At 38.8% G+C, this 27,823-nt stretch overlaps 1 protein-coding gene across 3 annotated transcripts in view; it reads right to left on the bottom strand.

Annotated features, from left to right (window-relative positions):
* Positions 1-27,823, bottom strand: part of nphp4 (nephronophthisis 4) — a 173,745-nt gene that overhangs the window by 48,174 nt on the left and 97,748 nt on the right. For all 3 annotated transcript variants that reach the window (XM_013910278.1, XM_005730733.1, XM_005730732.1), the window contains exons 13-16: positions 18,729-18,866; positions 13,878-14,035; positions 10,832-11,020; positions 6,553-6,740 (exon numbers count right to left, since the gene is read on the bottom strand). In XM_013910278.1, coding sequence (XP_013765732.1) covers positions 6,553-6,740; positions 10,832-11,020; positions 13,878-14,035; positions 18,729-18,866 — 673 coding nt within the window. The remainder of the gene's footprint in view (positions 1-6,552; positions 6,741-10,831; positions 11,021-13,877; positions 14,036-18,728; positions 18,867-27,823) is intronic.

Here is a 27,823-nt window from a genome sequence, read left to right as displayed (position 1 = left end):
GTGCTTAACACCTCGGGACTTGCACCAGAAAATAAAAACCCAGTAATTCTAGGGGGTGTTGGGTTTAGGGAAGTTACGCAAATTTGCGCAGGTTTAGTAAATCTAGTTAAAAGACCCAGGTACATCAAAGTGCTTCACAGACGAGCCGCATTTGCGGGGTTACAACAATAAAGTAGCAAAGAAAATACACCCCCTGTAAATAGGTTGAGGAAGATTACAGTGAATGTCTTACAGACTTCTGCTCAGATCTCTAAAAAGAGATTTCAAAATTAAAAAGAAAAACGAGTACCAAGTAGGACACGGGTGTCAAATTCACTTTTGCTAACGTAAGGGTCACACCAAGGGTCAGACATATAGTTTATTAACAGGATTTCATTTGATTGGGAAATTATGCATCTTGTAGCCAATTTGTGTATAGTTTGGTTTGTATAAAGCAGGAGTGTATAACATAAGGCGCAGGTGCCAGAACTGGCCCAGTGAAGACTCTGATCTGGCCCATGGAAAGGAAAATGTGGAGGACTTAAATTTGGTACTTTTAACTATATTTTTTATTACATTTTACAGCCTACTGCTTCCTACTTGACCCTCTCCAAAAAAACACACCACAGTATTTAAATTATAGAATTCTGTTATTTCACACATTTACTTCTTAAAATTAAGCCCAAAGAGTCATGCTGACAGATTTCCTTCATTTAATTTAGCAACATTTCTCAAACATACTGTTAAAATTTTGTTATTTTGTCTTATATAAAGATCGTGTCATTGATTAAATGTGTAGTTAAAATGTGTTACATTGACAGAAAGCTGAGTGTTACTGGTCCAGCCCACATAAGATGAAAGTGGGCCCACAATGTAAAATGAGTTTGATGTGCCTGGCATAGAGGATTAAGCCAGAAAACAAAAGTTTCTTAACCATGACAGCATTTTATCAAGAAAAAATATTGCATTCTGATTACAATTCAAACAAATTATAACAAATTGACTTAGAAGCCTGTATTTACAGTTGATGTAAAAGCTTAGAACAATGGCGAATATTTTATTTTAACAAGTCTCATATAGGCTGTTTTGCAGGCCTGAACATCAGAGCTCAGTAACTGTCTCATTAAAAACATAAGGCAAGGAAAACAGCTTTTACCGTTTCTGCCATGAAGCTGGCTGCCGATACAAAACCGACACCGTTGCATCTCCATCACTTTGAGTTTGGCCTTGAAGGAACACACAGTTGCACAGCTTTTTTTTTTTGTTCAGGGACTTTCCAAAGCCTTTGTTCCTTGTCCATGACTCCATACCTTTACTGGTATGTGGATTCAAACAACAAATTAAGTTCTTTGAAAACAGAAATTGCCTCTTTACACTCGGTGAAGGCATAGTTTATTCAGTCTCCTACCACAGCTGAAATGGTCTGCCTTAAGAGCTAACTTTCCTGTTTGTTGCATCCAGTTTTAGCACGTGTGTGAGGTGCACACTGCTTTGCAGATGACTTCTACAACCGAGTAGGTCAAATTGAAATTTATTTAAGAACCTAAAGCGATATGCAGGCTGGATTAACATTTGTGAAGGGCCAACTTTTTCCTGTGGGCCATGACTTGAACACACTGTAGATTATAGAAAAATCTCCAATTCACGTAACTTACATGACAGTTACAACTTTAGATTTTTACTAAGAGGGCATCACAGGCTTGTCTGTATACAAAAGAAACAGGCGAAGAGAGAGGGAAGAGAAAGACCACGGCACTCGTGATATAGTCTTTTCAGAACTCTTTCTCCTTTAACCTACACCTCCTCCTCCTTCACCAATCCCTCCTCCCTCCATCTCCCCAACCACCCGCCAACTCTTTCCACTTGGACCATTAATTCTCTCAGCATGCTCTAGGGTTGTGTGCTGTGGACGTGTGGCAATGAGAGCACAGAAGGAGAGCGAGAGAAGGAGACAGAATGTGCTGTGTGTTTGTGCTCACAAGTGGGGAGGAACTGACAGATCTGGCCCAAGGGTTGCACGGGGTCGCGTGTATGTGCGGCTCGACCTGCAGACAAGGGGCAGCACCCAACATACCTCCCCCTAACCTGGACGGGCGGGCACTTGGTATGTTTACAGCAGGTTGGGCAGCCTGAACACCCAGGGAGGGATCAACAATTCACAAAAACACTGTGAGGGCTGCAGGCAAAGAAAACAAAGAGAAAGCACAGAGTGTACTGATAGATGTGGAAAGGACTGATGAGAACCGTAGATCAACAATTACCAATATGTCTGCCTTTTTGTTAAAAAGAAAGAAAGAAAGAAAGAAAGAAAGAAAGAAAGAAAGAAAGAAAGAAAGAAAGAAAGAAAGAACGAATGAAAGAAAAGATCACACTGGCCACTAAGGGCTTCTTATTGCAATGTCTGGATTATTATGTACTTGATTAATAATCCACACCATTTTTAGATCAATACATTTGTATGGAAAGCAGCCCACACGCTGAGATAAAAGTCGTTTTCAGCAAATGTCTAACTATATATTAATGCAAATGTGACACAGTGGACAAGGAACTCTGACTCTTGTCTGTTGGGAGTCAGTGTGGGTGTAAAGTGATGATGTTTCACAGCCCCAAGTCGGCAGAGAACAGAAACATGCAACAGAATAATGGACTTTTCTAAAGGTTTCTCTCTAGAACGAACTAAACCCCTCCATCACTTTTGATATGCACATTCAAACCGTGTAACGCTGTATCTGATGAGAAAACGATGTGTTGTTTAGAAGGGCTTCAACACATAAACACAATACATAAACATGTATTTATGTATTGTATTTATTCTATTGGTGCTGTGTTGGTGTTTTTTGTTTTTTTTTTGGTTTAATCTTAATGAGCAATACATGTGCAAAAGAGAAGGAAAAAAAGGAGAAAAAAACCTCAGACACGTCAATCAAACGCACTCCCGAGAAGAGTTCTAATCAGGAAGCAAATAAAAACAGCAGTGTGGGTGGACTCTGGCTGTGTGGGGATCTGGGATTATCCCTGGTAGATATTTGCTAAGAAAAAAATAAAAAATAACACACTTCACATATTGATTTGTTGCTGCTACTATCTGTTCAGATTCTCCACCGCTGTGTCCCACTGCTGACTTTAATATTGTCTCTTTTTGAAGCCTCAAATTACTAATTAACACAAAGACAGATGATTGCAAATTCATTTGCTCTTTGTGGCAGTACTTTAATTTGTAACAGCTACATGTTAACCATTTCAATTACTTGCAAATTGAAAAAAAAGGGAAAAAAACAATAAATAAGAGAAATCAGCCGTTGAGGCAGAACACTGTAGTTTCTGCTTCAGTTATCTTCCATAAGGTAAACATCAAGACACCCAACTGTGCCTCATTTCCCTCTCAGTCTTTGAGTGTTCAGTTGCACCACAATCACTTGGTCTGTATATCATAAAATGCCTGGAAGACACATAGATTTCTCTGTGCACTGACTCTCTACACAAAGAAATCTGGGTGTGTGGTTTTGAATTTTGCTCCCAGGCTTCGTATTCATCATTTCCCATGTAGAAAGCTGATCACATGGCAGAAAGATAAGCCCAATACCAAAATGGATTCTAAAACATAATCACATGAGGTATGTATCATATTGTTACAGCCACACTGGTTTAAGTGGTTTACAGCAGCAGTCCCCAACCCCCGGGCCTCGGACTGGTACCGGTCCATGAGTCGTTTGGTACCGGTTTCCATATTCTCTCTAAAACTCCCATCTCTGACTCTTACCGTTTCTTGCACACACACACGCACATAGGAAGCTCAAACCAGAGAGCAGATACCAAATCACTGATCTCGTACAATACTTGGATCGTTCACATCTTTATAAATCACTTAAAGAGTGCTTTCAAGATTTTACATTTGGACTAATTTGTGCAGTATAGCTAGAAATTAAAAACATTATTGAAAAACAGTGATTAAACTGTCTTCTTTAATCTGTAGTAGTAAAATATATATAGCACTCCCTCTGTCACTGAACTGCAATAGCAATAGTAATTTCTATCCAATGATGCAATGCAGTAAACTAAGCAAATGCAACTTTAAATGTAAATAATAACGTTTTACAACTTGTAACAGGTCAAAGAAAAGTCCATACCATAAAACACATGACGCAGACACTCCCCCAGAGAAACTATCCATCCGTTCTCTGCCAGGCTCTCTCTTTGCCATAGTGAAAGAGAAACTGACAACCAGCTTTTCATCTATGTTGTACTACACTGAACTGTGGCCAGGCGGTCTCCACCATCCCCTGACCTTCCATCACACACATTAAGGCCAAAAGGTGGGAAGGTGGTGCCTCATACAGTAGCTGCTTCCTCACTAAATGTTTTTATTATACCAGGAGAGACGGTTCTAGCACAAGTTGAGGTGTATTTAGCTATCAGGATAAAAGCAAGAAAACATTCTGTGTGTGTCTGTATGTATGCAATGACTTTTTCTGATCACAATCGAATCCTGCCAACATGTTGATATTCAGGTATGGACACGTTAAAGAGATACATTTTGACAGCAGGGCAAAAAACCCATCAACTTTTCAAAGTAAGTGTCAGAGAGCGTTAAAGTACAATGTGTGAACTGTAGCGCTTTGCAATCATGCTGAATAGAGTGCAGAGGACATCATAAAACAAACAAACAAAACATGACCGTGAATTTTATATTTGACACGGCCACACTGAACAGCCACCTAAGCAGTGAACGACTGAAGCAAGAAATAGATATTTCCTCAGGAAATGAAGGTTCAAAGAATGAGAATAAAATAGGAACTTTTTTTTCAATCGACTCAATCATGCTTTACAGAAGAGTTTCAATAATAATAGAGCTACTGAAATACACTGAATTAAGTTGAAACAATCTTATGCAACAAGATGTCACTGACCCACTGTATCAATGCTTTTGAAGGAGAAAGAGTAGTTACGCTGCTGAAGGTCTGCAACTATTCATTACTGCAGTAAACTGAGATTCCTTACAAAAGCTCAAGCTTTAAATGTTACAGTATCACCTAGACTGGAGAAAATTACTACAGAATTATTACTGTGGCAGTACAAAACAAGTCGGAAATATAAGACTGACACAGTAAAACAAATTTATGGAGATTGTGTCTCCCAGCAGATAGAAAGCAACATTCCACTCTCATTTTAACTTTACCACCAACTATCCTGTGAAGCTCCTGTGAAAACTATGTCTTACACCTTAGTCATTAGATTCATTTTTAGGAATAAAACAGTACTAACTATATCCTTTGGCAGTAAAATGAGCAGCATATCAAATGTTTCTTAAAAAAAAAAGATTGCTTTAAATCAGTTGGATCATAAGATGCACGGGATGAAATCAAGTGGAATGAATCCACAAAGAGGAAAGAAAAATACCCTCTCGTTAGGTTCACTTGATGGCAGCAGTAACAAAGCAGACTAAGTAAGGCTATAGAAACAAAACTCCAGGGTTTAGTAAATCAAGTTTTCCTTTCAGATTCACCTCCCTCGCACTCTCTGTTTAGCTTATATTACTTTTGATACACAAATTCTCTTGTAGTGACATTAAATATGTTCAAAATTCCATTAATATTGAACAGAATCACCAATTTAACCCAATACAAAAAAAAAAAATCCAGTTCATTTGGGTCATTGTGTGCTCAGCTTGCGTTAGTCTTTTAGCTAATGATACCCTAAGTTATAATCTGCTATTTGAGCTAGCCAACTGAAATTACATCATCACAGAAAGGGAAAACTTTTAATTGTACATAAACAGTTTTTGTGGTTCTGCAAGTAAAGCATGCAGGCACATGAGGCAGATTTTGACATTTGTGGAAACAAGCTGTGAATGGACTAACCGCCGGTGGTGATAAGCTAAGCGTTTTATTCTTCAAATAAGAAAGGAAAGCTTTAGTAGTTCAACAGCTGTCTGGAAATAGGTGAAAAGGCTCCCAGCAATACAATATCTGGAAGGATTTGTCTTGATGTAGCACGGCTTTGTGGAAGTGCATTCCGGATGCTATAGGCTGAGAGAGATGCAGAGACAGTCGGAGAAATATTGACAGAGTTAGACTGAAGTGTGTGTCTGGGGAATAGAGAATACGGGTGGGCGTAGGAATGGGGTGGGGGGGTGTTGTTTGTGCGCTCAATATCACGCTCTGTCAGAAGCTGTAATATCTCTTCCATTTCATTAGTTGCTACATGAATAGACCTGACATCAATCAGCGCCCGCTTGGCTGATTGAAAGAGAAGTGCCTCAGCATCAGAGAACATCATGGAGCATCATGGAATGAGCTTGCAGTTTGTAGGAAGTGATTGTACAATGTTAACCTGGAGAGCAGTACAATGAATCTCAGCCTGGCATAAACTCTGAATCTGGAACAGATATACGCCTCGTACACTTTTTATAATCAACGGCAGAGTCTCACACACAAGTGTGGCGATTTTCTAAAGCATGCAATATGCAGTTATCTTCTGATAACGCTTAGGGGACACAAAGGCAACACATAACCATTATATAATATTTTTCAAAAATGGAATGAACAATATTTTTTTTAAGCTGCGAATTCTTACCAGTGTTAACTGTGCCATCTTTGTTAATGGAGGCGAGGACACAGGGAAGTGGATTGCTAGCTTTGTGCTGAACCTTGTCACCAGTCAGCAACTTGAGCCGCTGTGATGTGACTGGTGGAAAGCGATAGAACTGGAAGGTGAAGTAGATGTTTTCAGGCCAATCGGGACCAACACCCGGTGCTGCTATTCTGTGAAAAGACAGCAGGAGATGATTGTTATTATGTAAAAATAATGATTACAATGATAATGACCGTATAAGAATACAGTGTAAATAAATTAGCATACAAAGAAATTGAAATCTGTTATATTTAGAAAATAAATTTTTTCCCCAGAATCTTTTCAAATGTTTAAAAAATGAATATTCTGCACATCTTATAGGAGTCGTTTAACTTTGTAGCTGCTTAAAAGTGAAAACTTCAAAACCAAAAAGAGGATAAGAGCTTAACTTTAAAGTTGCTAAGAAAACTGGATTCCTGACTAAGTGGGTACAAATTCACAATTCATTTTTTTAAAATGAAACGCAGCAAGAGAACGTGTTATGAGATCTGTGGACGAGAGAAAAGTGTATAAATATATATATAAATATCTAGGTTATCTATTGCCACAAATAGAATACTTTTCTTGTGTTTGTTTACTGGGACTCCTGTTTAGAAAAAGTAATCTTTGGGGCTATGAGAACCTCCTCCTTGTGTGCTGTGTACTGCTTTTCACACAAACGCCACCCTCTGAGTGTGATTTCATGCACACATACGCATTTCTAATCCCACACTTGAAACTGCAGTTAGCCCACATAAAGTCCCTGTGAGCCTGCAAGCACCCGATTTCAGCGCCAAGCACATTTAAAACAGAGCAAGTTTCAGGATGAGCTTCTTGCTTCCATATGATGAATAAATTATCAACCAGTCAATGAGTATTGAGGAAAAAGAAAAAGCATTTTAAAAACAAGCAGGGAGTGCTGTGAGGGCCCCCTCATGACCACAGACTGCCGAAGCCGTAGATTTCAAAGTGGAAACTAATAAGAGCGGCGTATGACCTCCCAGTCAATCACAAGCTCTGGTGTTCCACTGTTAAAGACGATGCTATGCTCCATCTTCAAAGAGGAGCCAGCATTAATATTCATTCAGTAAACAGACAAGATTGATAATTATGGCGCCCGGGTGAGAGGTGGAAATTACACTGCCTATTCACAGGCTCCCTGCCTGTCTAAATGGTACTGCTGCCGCTGGCGGAAGCCCAGTCTGCCATACCTGTTTGTCATAATTTTGAGGTAACTCAGCCTTACCTCACTCTAGAACGACCAACAGAGATTCAAAATTTATGTTCCAGTTTGAGGCTTTAGTTTCCACTTCAGGCTGCCCTAAGATGGTGATGAAAAAGATCCAGAGGGACTGAACAGGCTTTCATAGCATCACAACATAAACACTTAAGTAAATTTATACACTCAGACATTTATATGTTTTCTTGTACTATCCAACTGATAATGTGATAGTGTTTCAGCTTGCACCCATGGTGTATAATTTGCAATAAAACAAGGGCTGACTATAACCTTCCTTCCCAATTGCTACCACAAAGAGTGATTTATCTGTCGGCTTTTACATTTAGGTCCACGAGTATTTGTAATTTTGTCTCTGTACATGACCACAGAGGACTTTAGATAAAACAATCAAGACGTGATTTAAGTGCGGAGCTTCAGCTGTATTACCTTCATTTTTATACAGCTTCCCACTTTCAGAGGCTCAAAAGTATCTGAATAAACTAAAATCGTTTTAAATGCAAGGACTGATTTTAATACTTTGATGAAAATAATTTGCAGTCAATGACTCTCTGATGTCTAGAACCCGTGGACATCACCAGATGCCGTGTTTTCTCTTTTGAGATTCTCTGTGATGCATTTCCTGCAGTCACCTTCAGTTGCTACTGGTTTGTCAGTCTCTGTGTCTCTTTTGGATTCTCTGTTGGGTTGAGACCAGGTGACTATCTTGGCCACTGAAGAATGTCCAACTTTTGTCCCTTCAGAAACTCTTGAGTTGCTTTTACAGTATGATTTGGTCATTATCTGTACACGGTGTGTAGAGCTGCCCTATCAGTTTTACACCGTTTGACAGAATGTGAGCAGAGAGTATAGTCCTGTACACTTCACAATTCAATCTGCTACTTCTATCAGCATTCACATCGTCAAACACTAGTGAACCAGTTCCACTGACAGCAATACATGGCCTTGTCAGAACATTGCCTCCACCATGTTTGACAGATGATGAGGTAGGCTTCAGATCATGAGTTGTTCCTTTCCTTCTCTATACGTTTCTCTTCCCATCATTCTGGTACAGCTAATTTGGCCTTCTTGGTCTTGTGTGTAACCAGTGGTTTGCATGTTGTTGTTAACACTCTGTATTTCCATTCATGATGGTGTCTCTTGAGCTTTACAGTGATACACCTGCCTCCTCAAGAGTGTTGCTGGCTTGGGTAGATATTGTGAAAGGTTTTTCATAACAACTTCTGTCATCTTTCACTTTGACCATTTTCCACGGTCTTCTAGTCTTTTCACTGTTGCTGAGTTGGCCAATGCATTCCTCCCTTTACAAATGTACCAGGCTTTTAATTTGGCCACTCCTGACATTACTGCTGTCTCTCTGATGCATTTTTGGTTTTTCAGCCTAATGATGCCTCCTAGACTTGTTTCAGTATCTCTTTGAACCTTTGAAAAGTGAAGTGCTACCAAATACAAGTTCAACTCTGGAAATCAGCACCTGATTTATTTGATCAAAACTCACAATGACATCTGTCATGGTTTTAGGTATATCAGGTACTGTGATGAAGGTTTGAGTATTAACCTCCTGCCTAAACAATTTTTTTTCCTCTAAATAAACTTGTATGTATTTTTTCATAGTTTCTTAATTTACTCTGGAATATATTTCCCTTTATTTTTACTGTAGCAGCAATTTTCATAGAAAAGTTACTCTATAGAGACTTATTTTTTACAAAGCACACACTGTCATTACCTTAAAAAATCTGCAGACTTCGCCTCAGAGACATGTTTTTCTGAAATTTTAAATACTAATAAAGTTACTGATAAAATGAAATGAAGAAGAGGCGAAAAGTAGAAGATTGCAGCCCTATTAAATTTTTCAATACCTCTTTGGTAACAAGATTTCAAGTGCTTGTCGCTCTTTCCCCTTTTTCCTGCCACTTCTTTCCTCCTCTTTGCCATCACAAAGAATCGTGTTACTTAATGATTTATCAAGGACACTTTAGACCCACACGCAGGCAGATTTCACATCGGATTGTCCAATATTGATCCAAAAAGGATCAAAAGGTGCCAGATTTTAAATAAAAACCTTCTTAATGTTTTTAAAAATGGTTGAGAGTTTCCAGGGACTATGTTACACGACTGATTCGTGCACAATGTAAAATATAGTGTCGTACCATTGGTAGGATTTTGCTATCATTTGTTAAAACTGAGCAGACATGCAGCTGTGACAGGCAAAGACGGTGCACTTTCAGACAGTGTAATTAATTATAATCAAAAGCAGAGTCTTTTAATCTAGTCACACACAAAGCACTGATTATGCATCTCAAAACAGCAAGAGGTTAGAGAGTGTAAAGGTTGATGCATGGGTGGTCATGGCACCATGATGGTGAGTCCATGATGAACAAGACAAATGTAAGCAATGCCAACAGCGCTGATGACAAGATAGAGAGACACAAAAATCGGTGTGTTTTGTACCTATCGTTCGGCAGTCGTCATTCCCCACCCCCCTCCCAACCCCGCTCCACTGTCAGCCCCTGTCAGAGTTGATGCCAGCTCCAGGGTTTTCGTGATGGGACGCTGACAGGGGTACAATTCAGCCTGTGCTGACAGGAAATGTGCTTTTCTGCAACCATGAGTGTATGTGTGCATACTCTGTAGGGGTATGTGCTCGACATGTATGTAGAGGGTGGCAGGACCTTATGCCTGGTTTAAACGCATTGAAATCTTGAAAAATAGATAACCCTTGAGGCGGGGAGGAGCCGCCCTTGGCCGTCAATCAGTCTCCAAATCTCTACACAGATAGTGGCTCAGTGTACAGAAAGATATTGGCAAGGTTGTCGAATCAATGGCTGCTCTGTTTCACTTAGAATACAACAAATCTGCCATTTCTGGAAGCAAAAAAGTAACTAATTTGCAATCTGTCATGGTGTTAAAGCCAAATCTTTAACAGCAACAAAGACAACAGCAATTAAGCTATGCTATACAGTAGTAACACCTCAACCACATGTGACACAGTACTGCAGGCCTCACCTAGTAAACGCCAGAAACTGGAACACCAGCAAGTTTCCCTGCAGGTCATTCTCTTCTCGATTGGGATCAAAGGGTAGGGGTTCTGTGGGATCCAGGACATCAGCCACCTGTCCACTAGAGTCCACGATGTCAGGGAAACCAGCCGAGAAGAGGTGGGCCAATGAGCTTCTGGAGCTGACTGAGCAGGAACTAGAGTTAAATTAGAGGAAAAATTCAGCACACATCAATCATTCGCCAAGCAGAAAAGACTTCAGCAAATGCGTTCTTGATGCTTTACGAGCAGCAGGAGGTAATGCGTTTAGTCCCCACTGCACTGGCTTCACTTGGGTGATTTGCGGTTGTAAATGAGGCGGAAAAAAAATGTCTGGATCTGTGGAGCGGAATACAATGCTGTTTTTATCATTTTTCGACCTAGCTTTGTTTGCCTTGGATCAGTTCCATCTCGACTCAAGATGTTTATCTTTTGGGCAATAACTTCAATTTAGTGACTTCATCCAATTAAACTGAACCTGAATTTCAATATCCGGCTGGACTTAAGAAAAATGTGGGGAAATGATGATTAGGCAGCATAAGGATGTCAGCAATATCTGTCAAGCAGCGGTACCACAACAATACTAACAGGGGAGCGAGAACGGGTGCCAAAGCACTCCCAAAGGATTTTCTTGCATAATTGGCAGTTATCTCTAATCATAGTGGCCACCTGTTTTCCCACAACTACGGTAACATTTATAACTTATACTCTCAATGCTAACACCGTGCACAGATGGCTGACTAAAGTGCCGGCATAGAAAAATGAACAATAATGTTTGGGCTTCTCATAACAGTAATGCTGCCTGTGTCCATGTTGAGCCCACAGTGTCACATTTGTGAAAGAACGAAGCCCTGATCAAACTAATTAAGGTAACATCAGTGAAGAAGACAGTCGACTGGGCTTTTCCTCTGCAGCTGTGTCAATTTCATGCTTTCCTTCTCTCCCCCATCGCTCAGAGTTGTATCTTAATTTAGCCCCAGTTAATATTCAAGCCATCATTTTTATTTCAAAAGAGGCTCAATCAGATATGCACGGCAACTTCAATTAAACTTCTTTAGACTTCATTGTTCTTCTCAAAAGAACTGGGTCATTCCACACTGAAAACAGTCAAAAAGATGTTTTGGATCCGAGTGAAAAGGCAGAGATGTTTCAGCCCACTGAACTGAACAGCATCGTGTCTGGATCCAAACTCTGGGATCGGAAAACAGTTTCAGAGCCAGCTGCTTATTTACTGACTCTCTGTACTAGCAGAATGCCTTGTTTCGGAGTTTGTGTGCCCATTATTTGCAGAATGCACTCTCTCATTCGGTTTCCTGTCTAAGACCTGGCTATATTTCCACTGACATTATGATCGTAAATTGCCTGCTGAGTTCATTGCATTCTGCTCAACTAAATCAAAGTCAAAACCTCTCCCTTACAGCTGGATTTAATAATGAATTTCACACTAACAAACAGTGCTGAAACCATTACCCAAAGTGGGATGTAAAAGCTGACAAAACATTTTTCTTTAAATTGGCTCTGACCTGAATTCTCCTACTTACTGGCAGAAGTGTTATCCTACCCAGTGCAAACATGTTGCCAATTAGTGAGCCAATCAATATCCCTCTGTAGATAGCAAGATAGCAAACTTTTGTGGTAATAAAGGACCGTACTAGAGTTCACGCAGGATACCAGGCTTCATAAAACAGTAGCATGTTGAAAGGATATTTGAAGTGCCTTTCTTTAGTAATGTTTCCTGTCAAACATGAGTCACCCTCCCATGCTGACATGGAGAGGTTAGCCAAATCAGAAGCTGTAGCGAGGTGGAAATCACTGAAAGTACAACTAGAAGAAAGGGAGAAAATTGTGTTTTTCAGTTAGCTGAAAACACGGTTGTTTGACAAATCAGGAATCCACTAAAAACATATTTTTACACACTAATCGTGGCCACCCGATTCCAGTTAGTTTTCAGCTAATGCATTTTTCAGTGCTGCAGTTCAAAGGCATCTATCATTGTTTAATGTTTTACAAATAAAAACTGGCCTTTATTGCAATTTGTGGTGCACAGCTGACGCCAACAACAAAGCCTCCATATCCTCCTTACAGAGGATCACAGATAGCTTTGGGTTGCAGAGTGGTCCCACATGCTGGATTAAAGACCGGTGTAAATGACTAACAATAACATGAGTAATGATGATTCAGATGCACAGTGGAGAGAGCATGAAAAAATATGCCACAATATTACATTTTTAAGAGAGTATCCATCATGTTTTAGGAAGGCTATCCTAAAACATGATGGATACTCTTGGAGTAAAATAAAACATTAGCTGATAAAACACACACACAAAAAAGACACTGTTAATATTTTATGGCCATTTGGCATTTCATTTGTTTTAAGCGTGTTTTGATGTGTAAATTCAAATCCTTCTCCTCACACACAAGCTCTTAATGAACAAGTCTTACAGAGCTCACAGTACAGTAGTAGATTATCCAAATAGAGAAACTCTTAGGGTGCTAGCTTACATGTGTTTTCTAAAGTTGTCAAAAGTAAAATGGGAGCTAGAACCCTCAGCAATTAGGATCCTAGCAGTAGAAACCCTCTCTACATTGGTATTTCTCTCTCTCAACCTTCAGTATCATGATCTAAGTTCATACACTGATCTGATGTCAGTATTTCTTATTTCTCTGGGTTCTCTTACTCTCTCCACTGTCCCCCTTCCCCTAAGTGGTCATGATACATGGCTGCCTTTCCAATTGCGGTTTGTTTCACAGGTTTCCTCCAATAAAGGAGTTTTTTTTCTCCTCAGTGTTGCTAAGTTCTTGAGAATTAATCTTGTGTTTTCTCTCAATAACATTATGAGATCTTTACCTTAAAATGGCCTTGGGCAAACTGAACTGAACATTGCAGAGATTTGGGATCTTCAAACTTTTATAAAAGTTATTGTTGATGTCCAATAACTATTTTTTTAAAAAGAGTCTTTTCTTTCTGGGTCACATCACTGCTCGTGTCTGAGGCAGACAACAGACTGGGCTCACCTGGGCACATTCATCCCCAGAGTAATGACAGGGGCATGGACAGGGGTGAAGGGCAGCTCCTGAAGTTGGTCTCCCTCATCATGAAGTGAAGCTGAATCACCTCCTCTTTGCTGAAGGTCCATCTCCAGGTGGGCGAAGTTGCTGACAGCTGAGCAGGCCTGAAATAAAAATCATTAATAACAAAGCAAGGAATGATTAATGCATAATCCAATAAATGAGATTACCACTGGCTGCAGTACATGAGGATTTTACGTCAACGCTATTGTTTTTACCACGATAACTTACTCAGACGTATTATACAGAATGGCACACAGCCAGTTCCTTAACAACATTACACACACGTGTCAGTGAAGCCATGTGCAGCAACGTGAATTGACTGAACTGTATTACAGTTATGGACAGAAAGGAATCAAAAGAGGACTTGCTTTGCAAAACATTATTGTCACCTTGATGTATGGAAAGCATGTATACTGCATTATGGAGACTTGGATTATATTTACAAGGCAATAGGATGAAAGCTTGTGGTGGATTAGCTAAAACTGATTCAGGAAATTGCCTAATACTCTGAAAAGCAGTTCCAACCGCACACTTACAGTGGAAATGCATATCTTTAAAAAACAGCAGCCATATGTCACGGAGGACGTAAAGAGCTTACTCTGGTTAGGTTTACTGGATGTCTGCATTGATCCTCAAAGCTTATCTATGAGTCATAAGACTATAAATAGCCTTGTCCATCAATATACACCGCAGACACACAACTCTTTCAAAGTGTGTCAGAAACAAAGACAGCTGGACGCTGCGGGCTTTAGCAAATGTTATTTAAACAGGAGTAAATTGTGCATTTCTCAGGGGAACTTTTCAAAAATGTTTTGCTCTAATAGAACAGGACAGGTTATGTGGTCCTGAGTCAAAATGCTCACAGTCACCGTAATAAAGAAACATCATTTCAATTTAGTAGATTATTGATTGTCATAGTTTGGGGCATCACTGAACGACACTGGCTGCTAATTGTCCAGATGGATACGATAAATTAAAATCTGGATAAGTGCACAATGCAGTCAGGGTCAATTCATTGTGATTTTTGGTGTTTTTCAAGAAAAAAAAAATCTGTCAAGATGGGACCCAAATTTACATTTTTCCATAAAGAATACAAGAGGAAAACAGTATGGGGCAAATAAAAAGCGTTTTAAAGGATAAATATGTCAATGCTAATGCACAATAGGCAGCGCTATAGTCAAGCTAAGGCTGCCGAAGCATTGGAAGGGCCAATGACAGTAAGTTCAGGAAAAAGCACAGATGACTTAATCAGCCTATAACAAGTTAAATTATTTTTCTTTAAGAGTGCATTTTGCATTTTTAATCACCAACGTTTGCATTGTGCTGCTTTACAGTACTCGACTTTACAATATATTTATGAAAAGAAACAGCACAGTTAATTGCCTGTGGATCAGTTCGACATTTCTACATTTTTTGTGGCAAACATTAATCCCCACTTCATTGTCATTGACAGGCACACAGCTGGAGGGGTATTAGCGAAGATAATTAGCTAAGAAGTGCTAATGGTGTCATTTTGCAGTTGTTTTTTTCCCCTGGTCTTTGATACATGTGCATGGTTCAGTTGGCCTATTACACACCATACGAGGCTGAGCATTATTGGGCTTTCCGTCAAACGTGCTGGTAATAACCTCGACCAAAGTCGTGCTACTATATATACGTATATTCAACATACCCTACATATGCACCGTTATTCTCTGATCAAACAACCTGCAATATAATAACCTAAGAGAATTTCAATGCATAATGTAGAAGTCTTAACACATTTTAAAGGCTCAGAGTAATTGAGTTATACTTTATCTCAACTTGCTACCATAAAACCTATGGAGTGTGATGACATACGAGCACTTTTTATAGGCTGGTGAGTTCAGGGTGTAAGGTTACAAGGACAAATGGAGGTTTAAACAATAAACGCTGCAATCTAGTTTAATTACTCAATATACGCAAAAGGAGTCTCAGAAACTTGCTTACAGTATCAGAACAGAATGAAATGCCAGCGCGGAGACCAAGGAAATACACAGTACACAGTAATGTTGACAGTGTTTTCTGCCCTATATGAAATCCAGCAGTGGATTCTACAGTATTGGCATTTAGAAAGTACAAACCAAGCAACCAAAGTCAGGCACTTTAACAAGTCGCCTGCATTTAAGGTAATATTTTCAAACTGCTAGCAGAATGTGACCTTTAAAGAAAGGTTATATACACTATGAAAGAACATAATACAGCATGTCTTATGTAAAAACATAACATAGTAAAATTCATAGTAATAAAGCTTCTCACTCCCTGTATGTGCTACTCTTCTACACTGTAGAACAATAATTATAATAAATAATTATTACATCTATTGTTTTGGGATTGATGCACACATAGTAACGGAAATAATTTAACATTCAGTTTTCCTTTAATGTAAAACATTCTGTGATGCAGTTGGAAGCCAACCGGTGCAACTGTAGGTGCAACTGTAGGTGCCAAGCTAACCTATTACTAAAAAAAGGAAATGCTGCTGTGTTGCCAGAAACAGACATTAGATTTGATATATATATATGGAAAGAAATAAAAAGCATTACAACTTGTGTGAATGAGAGAACATGGGTATAAATGAAGCTTATTTCTTGGAATTTAGCCCAGTAAGTACAAGATGTTCCTACTTTTAGATAGATAGAAAAGTGGATAAAGTTATTCTGACAATTTCACAACACGACCTAGTCCGTCTTTCAAAATGAAATTGTATTGTGTCCTTCTGCCATGTTGTCTTTCTTATTATATTTGATCCTTCCAGTAAGTCTGATTCCTAGTTCCTGGCTTATTTCTGCAGAATGATTCATGGTTTAAGATATATAGATTTTGAGCATGAAATATGAAGGAAATCCATTAAAGCTGTAGTTGATTAGTTACAATATCGCAGGACTTCTCAGCTATGCTGAAAGGGGTATACCTGAAAGCAGGTATACAGTCCAGGGCAGCACTGAACGAGCCCCTACAATCTAATGTGATAATAAAGGGGAGGCAAGCGAACACATTTGCTGGTGTGTACGCTTAAATTTGAACAAATCTGCAATGGTGTTTCCACAGTGCTTTGCTGTCACCTGTACATTAGAGGACTAGATACTACATTAGCCACCAGTTCTGTCCTCATATGAAAGACAGGAGACATGGGGTTAAGTTAAAAAGAATACAAAATATTACATAACTAATGATATTCAAATGTCCTTGCAGTTAGGCACCATAATTGCCGATGTGAATTCCTTTCCAGAAAGAAAAACAAAACAAGATTTAAAAAACAGAGTCATCAAGATGGCAGGGTCAAGATCTCTGTGTGAGCTATAACCATGGCAACGATTAGTGTGTGCATTTCCCCTTATAGCCCAGTGGCATTGCAGACTTGATGTATTAACAGTGAGCACTTTGGAAACTTCACAGCAGATATAACCAACAACACTCCAGTTGCAATTAACAAAGCTTATATTGTGACTACTTGTGACAGGCTTAAGTTGATTATCACTAATAACATAAAAGTAGAAATAAACATGCCCTGTGCCTCCTGCATTTCGAGAAAACGGTCCATCCCCAGCTGCAGGATGTGACTAAACTGAAACTGTTTACAAGCAGCCAAACAAATCCCTATACTTCTCAAACAAGGGCAATATGCTATGTGGATTTTTTTTCTACATCAAAGAGCAAATGTGCATATATAAGGATGTGAAAACTGATTTCGATAAGCTGAAAAAGATTCAGGGTTAATCCCAGGATTACAGCATTATGATTTCCTCGCCATTCTATGAGATTCTTCCAATGCTTCTAATGTGCATATTTCCAAATATATGCATATTTGTGGGTGAACGTAGTCTAATTTAGCAAAGACAAGGCAGCTTTCAAAGGCAAAATGAGTCTGGCAGGCAATTCGCAGCAGCAAACACCTACAACTGCAGGGAACAGGTTAGCCCTGCATCATTTCAGGAAATTATTCAGCAAAGTTAATCAAATCAGAACAGTATAGCTTGCTTCCTCATTTACGCTGCAGTGAATCCTCTGGCTGCAATGATAGGACTTGCGTTCAGATGCATAAAGCTTGTTAGCATTTAGAGTCAGTCGGATATGTTTTTTTCTCTGATGTAATTTTCATTATTATCTCTGTGCTAGTTCACTGGAAAGTATAGGGATTAAATCAAAGAGAGTTTGATAAAAAGGCATTCATTAAAAAAAAACTTTTTATTGCCAGAATTTGTATTTCAAATGGAGGGTTGATTTACACACGAAAACAGCTAATTGTTACCAATTACCAATCACCAATAAAAGAAGTACTGGACAGGGTAGGTTAAACATATTTTTTCCTAATTAGTCAAAACATGAGTTTGATGTAGAACAGTGAGTACCTTATTTAAAAAAAGCAGTCTTTGTAGAATAATTGAAAATCCAAGTGAAAAAATAATGTTTCTTTTGATTCTAAAGATGAAAAGAATCCGCTTCGGCACCTCCAGCATCTCCAAAGACAAAGAGTGTGCAGGGCTGGAGTTCAGGTTAGAGGATGTGTGTGTGTTTGTGTCTCCATGGGTACATGGGTATGAGCTGGTAGCTGAGTGCTGTAAAGGTGAGTGTGGCTTTGTACTCCAGTGAAGAAGCGGACAATGTACGACATTGTGCGTCTTCGCTATGATTGAATGTACACCTCGTAAATGTATCTATGACTTACTTTCACCTAGTGTTTGTGTATTTTCTGCAGCGCGCGTGAGTGCGTGTGTGAAGGATGTGTGCGTTTCTGTGGGTGCGCGTGTGAGCGAACGGGGGTGGAAATCTTACGACATGTGACAGCTGGTGGGCCGATGCCAATGGGGAAGGATGGAGCAGAGAAGGAAACGACTGTTGCCACGGCAACGCCGAGCTGGAGTGGCTGATGGTCGGGTAGCGTGAAGTAGCTGCCAGCTGAGACAGTGAGAGCTGCGGAGAAACAATGCAAATGATTCGCTGTTATTATTATGATTATGAGCAACAGGGCTCAGAAATATACTTTACACCAGAGAGACACATGTGCTGTCTGAGATGGCAACACCCCATTACAATGCTTTGACACTTATAAACCCTCGTCACTCTACCTGCCTCCAAAACTACTGCTTTTTGCACGCTGTCATCCTCCCGCAGGTCAACTTTAACTGACTTGTGAGATTGTTTCCATCGTTCTTTATGATTATCTTAAGTATTGTGCAAAAAGTGGCATGTAGAAATATCAATCATTACTCATAAGGGACTTGAAATGTAATTCAAAATGCCTCCAAAGACCTACATTCAGTGGTACATACACTGAATGGTGTACATTTCGGACATCCATCAATACACAAATATAAAGTGTTTATTCTGAATGTTCTCTGTTATAATAGCATTTTCTTTCTTATATTTTCCCATTTTAATTTCTGTTTGAAGCTGTTGTAAATGCAGAGTGAAAATAATAAAACTCACCTCACCTTTACTTGATTTCTAAGTAATTTGTCATATTTATTTATGCTTTGCGTTTCTCTTTCCCACTGGAATTAACTGCCCTTAATGTAAAAGTACTTTTATTTTTAAATTGTTCTTTTGATATCAGCGTATTACTGATATCAAAAGAACACCAGTGAGGAATGTCAAAGAAGGAGTAAAATTAAAAAGCAGGGGAGTGGCGTGTATAACACAACTTTGTTATTTAACAATGATGGAATAAGTGCTGTAGAATTGCACTTATATGGACACTTCAGAGCTATAGACGTGTCTCCACAATCACCATAATATTAAGTATGAAATACATTTCACATGTGAATTGCTCTAATCTTCGGTTTTCCCCACAGCTAATCCTGGGGTATCTCGAGGCATTCCCACACTCCACGGGATATTTTATACTGCAGCGACTAAGTCTGCCTAAAGGTTTCCTCAGAGATGGGCCTCCACAGGCAGACAGGTGGCATCTTGATCAGATAGCCAAATGATACTGTTTATATCTCTAAGCTAAAGAGCAGCTGTTATTCTCTGAGCTCCTTCTAAAAAAATGTTTCTTTCTGCCCAGTTATGTTGATCCTTTGTCTTATTTTAGTCTTTTCATAATAATACACTCTGATCAGAATGAATACATCTAATTAAATGGCCCCCAAATTACCGTCACATTCAAATCTGCACCATTGTCCCCTAGACAGGTGACAGCTTATTGCATCGGATTGTGAAGAGATATTTTATCCAAGTTTGTTTATCTATCTTTTGGGTAAAAGTCTTTTTGTTTGCTACTGTGAAATGATTACTAAAACTTATCCAAATCCTCTATTGTCTTTGAGAAAAAGGCAATGCTTTATTTATTTATTTAGCAGGGAAAATGCAGAATATATGCATTATACCAAATATAGCTAAAAGCTCATTCTCATGCATAGTCCCTGTGCATAGGCTCCTAATGACATGCAGATAACAACAAAAGATAGTAAATCAAAACCTGACAAATAAAAGCGTGTACACAATGAAATACCCTCAAAAGAAATGAAACAATAGTAGTTTCTAACTCGAGAACACACAATCAGCAACCCCAGAAGGAGAGAAAACATTTCATCAGTGTATGAAAATTCTGTGCTGCCACATTCATTCTCCCACAGCTCATTGACCGCAAACCTGAACAACGTTTTCAAATTAAATTTAAAATGTACTGCACTCTCCGATGCTTTAAGATTTCCACGTTCCCAGTAACTAAAAAAACAAAACAAACTGTTTTATCCAAAAGTTGCAAAACAAAATTTAATGTAGCGCTCACTTGCTTAAGCCAACAATACAACTTGTCACAAAGTTTTTAAAGAGGTTATGGCACTAAAGTGTGAATAATAACGTATGGTTAACCAGTTGGACATAACTCATCTTAACTTCAGAAGCAGTTACCAGGTTAACGGGTTAAAAGGGACTTCATACACCTCCCGTCAGACTGTACGTCTATACAGTAAATGCCCTGTGTACATGCCTGTTTGATTATGTGCCCTACCCTTCCTCCATCTTTCTCACCCCCGCTCAGATCTGCCCAGCTCTGGAGGCAACAGCAGTCCTCACTGAGTCCTTCCACAAAACTTAGTCTCAGGCTTCGATCATTGCTTACCATACAGCCACTGTACTCTATCAATAATCAATAAATGTTTCTAATTGTGTTCCGTGTTGAGGGCTGTACTAGTGAATATCAGCTATATACATGACATTTTAAAAAGATTATAGATTTTAACCATTGTTTGCTTTTATAGAGTATTAAGTGGTTGCTCTGTTTGTCTGAGGCAGTGACAATATGTGTAAATGAACTATGAATCTATTTCGTACAATTTTTGTAAACTGTGTAATGTTTGCATGAGTCATTAAAGTAAAAGTTCTCTCTGAGAAAACACCACTTTATCATTCTCATGATTACGCCTCCTCTTTCTCCAGATCAATAAAAAGACAAAGACCAGGTTGTAATATATAAGGAAATATCTAAAGATGTTATCCCTGATGCCTGCTTTGGATATTTTTGTTTTTTGAAAGTTAGACAATTAATGTTAACTTTTTTCCTAGTTAAAAAAAAAAAAATCAGATCCAGTTTAAATGAGAAATTTATATCAAACATTTGGGGAAACCAGTTTCCAAAAGTGATGTTGTTGTTCCTTTAAATAATTTATAGTGTGTTGAATTTGTGATTTAAGCCAGTGGCGTAAATAACTTACTACCAGGCTCGTGATTACCACTACCAAACTGGAGACACTTAGCACACTGAATCCTGCATGTCAAGGTTATCATAGGTTATTATGTGAAAGCATTCGAGAAATTAAAACTTTGTGAAATTATTTTGTTTTAGTTTAGTTGTTTTAGAACTTAAATAAATTTATTACTATATACTAAATAAACTATATGATGGATACACATGTTTATTGACACTCTGGATCGGTCAACTGCTTTCATAAAGTTATGTGTTGTTATTGTAAAATATGCACTAATTTTCGTAACTATTGCCTCTGTCACATCCTCCATACAATAATAAATAAAAAGACAAAAACTAACAGTGAAACTAATAAAAACTAAACTAAAACTAAACATTTCCAAATCATAAAAAAGTCAATTTAAATAAGAAAATCCACTCTGGGAACTAACTCAAACTAAACTGTATTAAAAAAAAAAAAACAAAAGGTCAAAACGAAATAAAAATAAAAACTAGTTAGAAAATATACAAGTCTAACAACTCTGCCAGCCAAGATTAGTAGGATCAGTGCTGCGTTGCTTATTCGCTCAATCTCCGACAGAGCTTTACAGAATATTTTTTCAGCTTTGGAAGTCATTTTGATAAGTAAGAGAGAAAAGGCTATAATGGTAAAAATAATCTGTCAATGAACTGCAGTATTCCTTAATAATGGGCCTTTCAGTTCACTTGTGACCCATACTGAATCTGCTACACTCAAAACAAATGGCTCTCTAGATGGCAATAAAGATACTGCAATGAACTTTACTGAGCAATAAACGAAGAATTGCTAACTCACCCACAGCTTTGTTGGCCTAACACACTTTGGTATTTTTCTGAGGACACTGCAAATGCAAATGCTTAAAATGAACTACAACAGACATCCCTGCTCTCTTCAAATCTTATCCTCAACAAGAAAAAAAACAAGGAAGACATCACATAGCAAGTTCTGATGTGTCTCTGTGACACAGGGTACTTCTTCACAAACTGCTGGTTATAGCTAGTATTCATTTCATAGATGTGTGGCTACACTGTAGCTGCGTGCTGAAGACACACAGAGACACAGCCCACGATTCTAGCTATGTGTCCAAGCAACAAGTATATAAGTGAACAGATGCAACCACACAATTTTATTGAATGTCCACACATTGGCTAAATAGAGAAATACAAAAAAACCCTATAAAGACAAAAATCTATTAAAATGATATAAAGTAGCTTTAATGTTGGAAAAACATTAAACTTCACCCTGCACAACTAATCAAATCTTGATCTTGATCATGATTTTGGCTTGGTGCAATTAAACAAACATGAGAGTTTCTGCTCCACCAGCAGAAAAAGCCAAAAGCAAATCAAGCACTCCTAACATCAGTGCCCATCACAGCCGGAAGTATCCTGGACTAGTCTGGACGAGTAAATTAAACATTAAAAGACAGAGATACAACAAAATGTAAATGCCTGGCACAGCACAAGACTAAGAGCCTGTCCCTCGAAGCGGATTCTTCTGGAAAAACTTCGGATTTAGGGCAAGTGATGTTAATAAAAGAACAAACCATATACAAAAAGTGCTGTAAAGTTGTGTGTCTGTGCCTGCAAAGCAACACAACTAACTGATCAAACCACCTAAAAAACATCACAAACTGTAGTGTAATAAATGCACCGAGGCAGACTCAGACATCCATGAAAGTGAGTCCGTGCAGCACATCAGTATATCCATCCACCTCACAAACACCAACCAATCACATTCCATGTGGCCACACATGAGACCAATAAACACAGTGAGTAACGAAGGTGTCAGGAAAATGGTCAACATACTCCACAAAAGATATGTTATCCCCTCGAGCAATTATCTTTCTAAAGTGGCAAAATCTGCACTGTATGCAAAATGTAACAGGGGAAATAGAGAGGGATCTCACAGCTGGTGAGTTATATTTACTTCCAACAGGCAGGTACAACGAATGGAGTCAAATGTTTGTTTGTTTTTAATTTTCTTTCTGAAAGATTTAGGCCAGGTAAATAAAGGTTTCTTTTTCTGCAAAGATTAATTAAAACGGATTAATTTAGAAAATTTATATACAACGGTACAATTAAAAGATCATTTTTAGCCATAATCACGCAGCTAATCAAACTCATTACATGTTTCCATACATTCAGTGAAGCAATGTGATCTTGAGCATAATACTGAGTGAACAAACCAAAGACAGAACTATTTTAGAAAATGGAAAAATAGATGTCCCCCCGATAAATCAGATTTCCTCAATATCGATTCTGAAATAGAGTGTTTGATCTCTCTCGGAAGATCACATTTAGAAATCAAGGTCTGCCGGTTTGAACAATGTTTGAAACAACAGATGACCTGATGCTGAAGAGACAGAGCTTTCTCCCACTTCTGCATGGAAAGTATCCACTTTTTAAAAGACAGGCTAGATAGATAGAAAACCACAAAAAAAAAAAAAAAAAAAAAATCACACTAAGAATACCTGATTCTGTTTCTCCCTTGAAAATGTGTTGGTGTCCTAGTTAAATTGCAACGCTTATTTGAAACCTGTTGCTACGCAAAACTTATTTTGCTCACAAGAAGCTCCTGCTTTCAGACACACTAGGTTTCACAGGAATTTGAAAAGCCTGTATTTGGAAAAACCTGGGTGCGCTAGATTCCAGTTAGCTTACCATGTGTTCTCCTCAACATATCAAAGATATGAAAAAACAGCCACAGCTTAGACGTTTTCTGTGAAGATGCCATAGGAAACAAGATATTTGTCACCACTGTAAAAGTAATGGAACAAGAACAAACAACAACTGTGCTGTTGATAAAGAGCTGCAGGTGACAGGCTGCACACCTCCAACTTCTCAGCAAGATAACCAACTTTAATGTGCCCTGTTATGTGCTGGCTGAGTGCGGCGCGAAATCAAAATAAATCAATTTCTCACGCCATGATGGGAAAAGGCAGATTTGTTTATTGAAACAGTGTGTGTTTGTTTGATTGAGGACTAAACACCAGTTGCTCTTTTGTGTATTTCTGACGACGGAGCTTCTCGAGGACCGACTGCTGCCAAGGGAGGCATTAGACCACACTTTTTGCCACCACAGTAACTAAGACTGCCATCAAATTAATCAGGGTTGAAATATTTTTGTTGTTAATTAAAAAAGAGCTGGCATATAGAACCAGATATATGTTGTTGTTGTTTTTTAAGTTTTAAATACTGCCATCTGTCTAGGAAAGTGGCACTGATGGAACATATGGGACATGGTTTAATTGGAATCAACTGAAATGACACCTAAACAGAGCAAAAATGGAAGATTTTCAAACAAAGTGGTTTGACACATTTTGAATTGTGCTAAGTCTCATAGTTTCCTCACTTCTAAAGACTATATTAGGTGTGGGCGTAAACCAAAATATGAGCAGTCGGTTGTTGGGATCAAGTCAAAATGTCCTCAAATGTTAAGACCAGTGGACTATCACATATCCACACATGCATGCGATCTCACATTGAGTCATCACGTCTGCACACAGAAGGCGTGAAAGACACTACGCAGACGACTCTGCGTGAGAGAATCTCACACACACACGCACATACAACAGGAGAATACACGGAGAGAGGCAATTAGACGTGGCATAACTGCGGCTGCCAATGTTCTAACCTCAGCCTGTCTGTCCTGACAGCCAAGTGTGTCATTTCTAGTTTCATGGGACCTGCACGTGAGTATGTGTGAATGCGTACATATGTGTCTTGTGGAAATACGTGCTGCTGACGAAAGATCTGAGCACGAAACAAATTCAGAGTGCTGCTTCAGTCTGCTTTGCGTGAGGAAACCGAGTTATAATAGAAGTGTGGACCGGCACTGTGGAAGGATGGACTGCCAAATTCTTGAGATGCGACTGATCCTCAGATTTGCAGCGTGTCTATTATGAAAATTGTTTTTGTTACAATATTAGTTTTCTTAATCCCCCATGGAGTGGGATTAGACAACACTAAATCCATACACCCCGTATCAGGCTTATTAGATTTCTGAGTACGGGATTGTGCTTGGAAGCTACAATGAGCACCAGCTATGTATGTTCATGTTTAATGGTTTAAATCATTTAAACATTTTATTTATTATTCATGCAAATAATTATAATTATTCATGACAATAGAATAAATAGGACACCCTAGAAACAGCAATAATCAGGAAGCTGACACAGCCATTGTTATATGGAGCTACTTTCTATTTTGCAATAACCTTTAATTCCAAAATGACTCTGTTGTAAAGGCTTCGCCTGCATATATATTTGAGATCAGATCAGTGAATGGTTAATTTTAATACAGCACAACAAACACTGTTTGGTCTGTTTACATCTCTGTCTCGTAGTATAACACTACAGTCTATTGTCGAAGCTTTTATTCTGACAGTTAGGGCAAGGGGTACTGTAACAGGGTGAATAAGCTACCAAAACCTCATCTTTACTCATATTGAGCTTTAGCCTCCTTAGTGCCTGCTCAAATGCAGTTATATAATTCCTACAGCATATTCAAATCATCTGTGATGCTCACGATTCTGTCCTCCCTCACACACACAGAATCTCCAATTCTGCTCTTACAAATCAATGTGCCTGGCAGGAAGGAAAAAGTCAAGTAATTTAATGACGAATAATGCAAGATACAGTAAGTACGGGTAGGCAGATTCAGGTGGAATTCAGGTGGGAATAGATACGGGTAGCAGTTGGCACACAATGACAAAAGAAACTCCAACAGACTCGCATGGAGAAAAACTGAGCCTTTATCAGTAGTGGCAGGTTTACTGGCAGAATTAGCATGTGTGTAAAGTGGGTGGAGAAGATCCAATAAGACGGGAAGCAGGGAAAATGGTAGTCACTGCAGGACTGGCAGGAAAAGAAAGAAAGTGTGTACCGGTGACACAAGGAGATATTTTGACACTATAACTGTTTGTTAGCCTGCAGACTGTTGAGCTCAGAATTTGTTGTGTGCTCTTTGACCATTTGTCACGATTATATTTCCATTAGAGTCAAGGACCTAACTTTGCACGTATCCACTGTATATGCTAAACCAGCATCATTCCTTCAAGAAGCTTCATGAATGTTTATCTGCCCGCTCTCTTAGTGTCAGAACGCGCACATAAAGGAGAGAGAAAGACAGAGAGAGAGGCCTTGATGTGGGATCAAGCTCACCATGTGACTCACAGGAAGGAAATAATAGTCAGGCGTCGCTTTAAAGGGAGGAGGATTTCGAATGAGATCCAGTGAAAATGTTGCAGGGATTACTGGGATGAAATGTTGAGAACAACAGGCAGAGAAGTCAAGAAAGCTGAAGGTTTAAAATATTACTGATGCACCACACATATAGCCATCTAAGCAAGTCACAATGGGAACATTAGTACTTATAGTTCAGTAAGAATGTATGTGGCTGGGAGACAAGTGATCTCTAATGTGTAACAGTAGAGAAACACAAGTTATAGTATATAGTGACAACCACTGAATTAAATACAACTGTATATATAAGTAGTAATACCAAAATTGTGAAAATATTCCTAAAATATTCCTCTGTTACAGCAGAAATAACTTAAACGTAATGTGTGGGAATTTAATTGTATCTGTGTTGTTATGTTGGGTAGATCATCATAACAATTTGAGGACTATTATATTTTGGGCTATTATATTTAGGATCAATACTAGGACTGTATACATATGGGTCTAAACTTGTGGTCCAGCTTTGTGCCAACAATCTTTGCTATTTTTATCTAGGCTGAACAAGTAAAAATAGTAAAATAAACTGGCGTGCAGAGAGCATGGAAATCAGAGAATGAGGTAAACTGGCAGCTTGTTAAGACTGTGTTAAGAATGTTAAATATGATTAGAAAAATAGCTGCCAAATATATACAAAATTCAGTCTCATTTAGAGCTCAAATGGACAGAACACCTCGTAATTACATTCACACATCTTCCATCCATCTACAGTAAATTATTTTGGTGTGAAATAAAAAAAAATGGGTGTGGGTGGGAGGACAATGCCGAGTTTAGAACTGCTCCCTCACAGCGAGGAAGTCGTGGGTTCGAATTCACAGGCTGCGTGGAGCTTGCATGTTCACCCAGGCAGGGCTCTCTCCAGGTACCAGCTAACTGGTGATTCGATATTATCTGTGTGTGTGTGTGTGTGTGTGTGTGTGTGTGTGTGTGTGTGTGTGTGTGTGTGTGTGTGTGTGTGT

Source organism: Pundamilia nyererei, unplaced genomic scaffold (assembly GCF_000239375.1).
Source record: "Pundamilia nyererei isolate P.nyererei 1_Seehausen unplaced genomic scaffold, PunNye1.0 scaffold00039, whole genome shotgun sequence".
In the NCBI taxonomy this organism is placed as follows: domain Eukaryota; kingdom Metazoa; phylum Chordata; class Actinopteri; order Cichliformes; family Cichlidae; genus Pundamilia; species Pundamilia nyererei.
The sequence above is the reverse complement of the archived record's forward strand: the minus strand, read 5'-3'. Positions and strand labels throughout refer to the sequence as shown.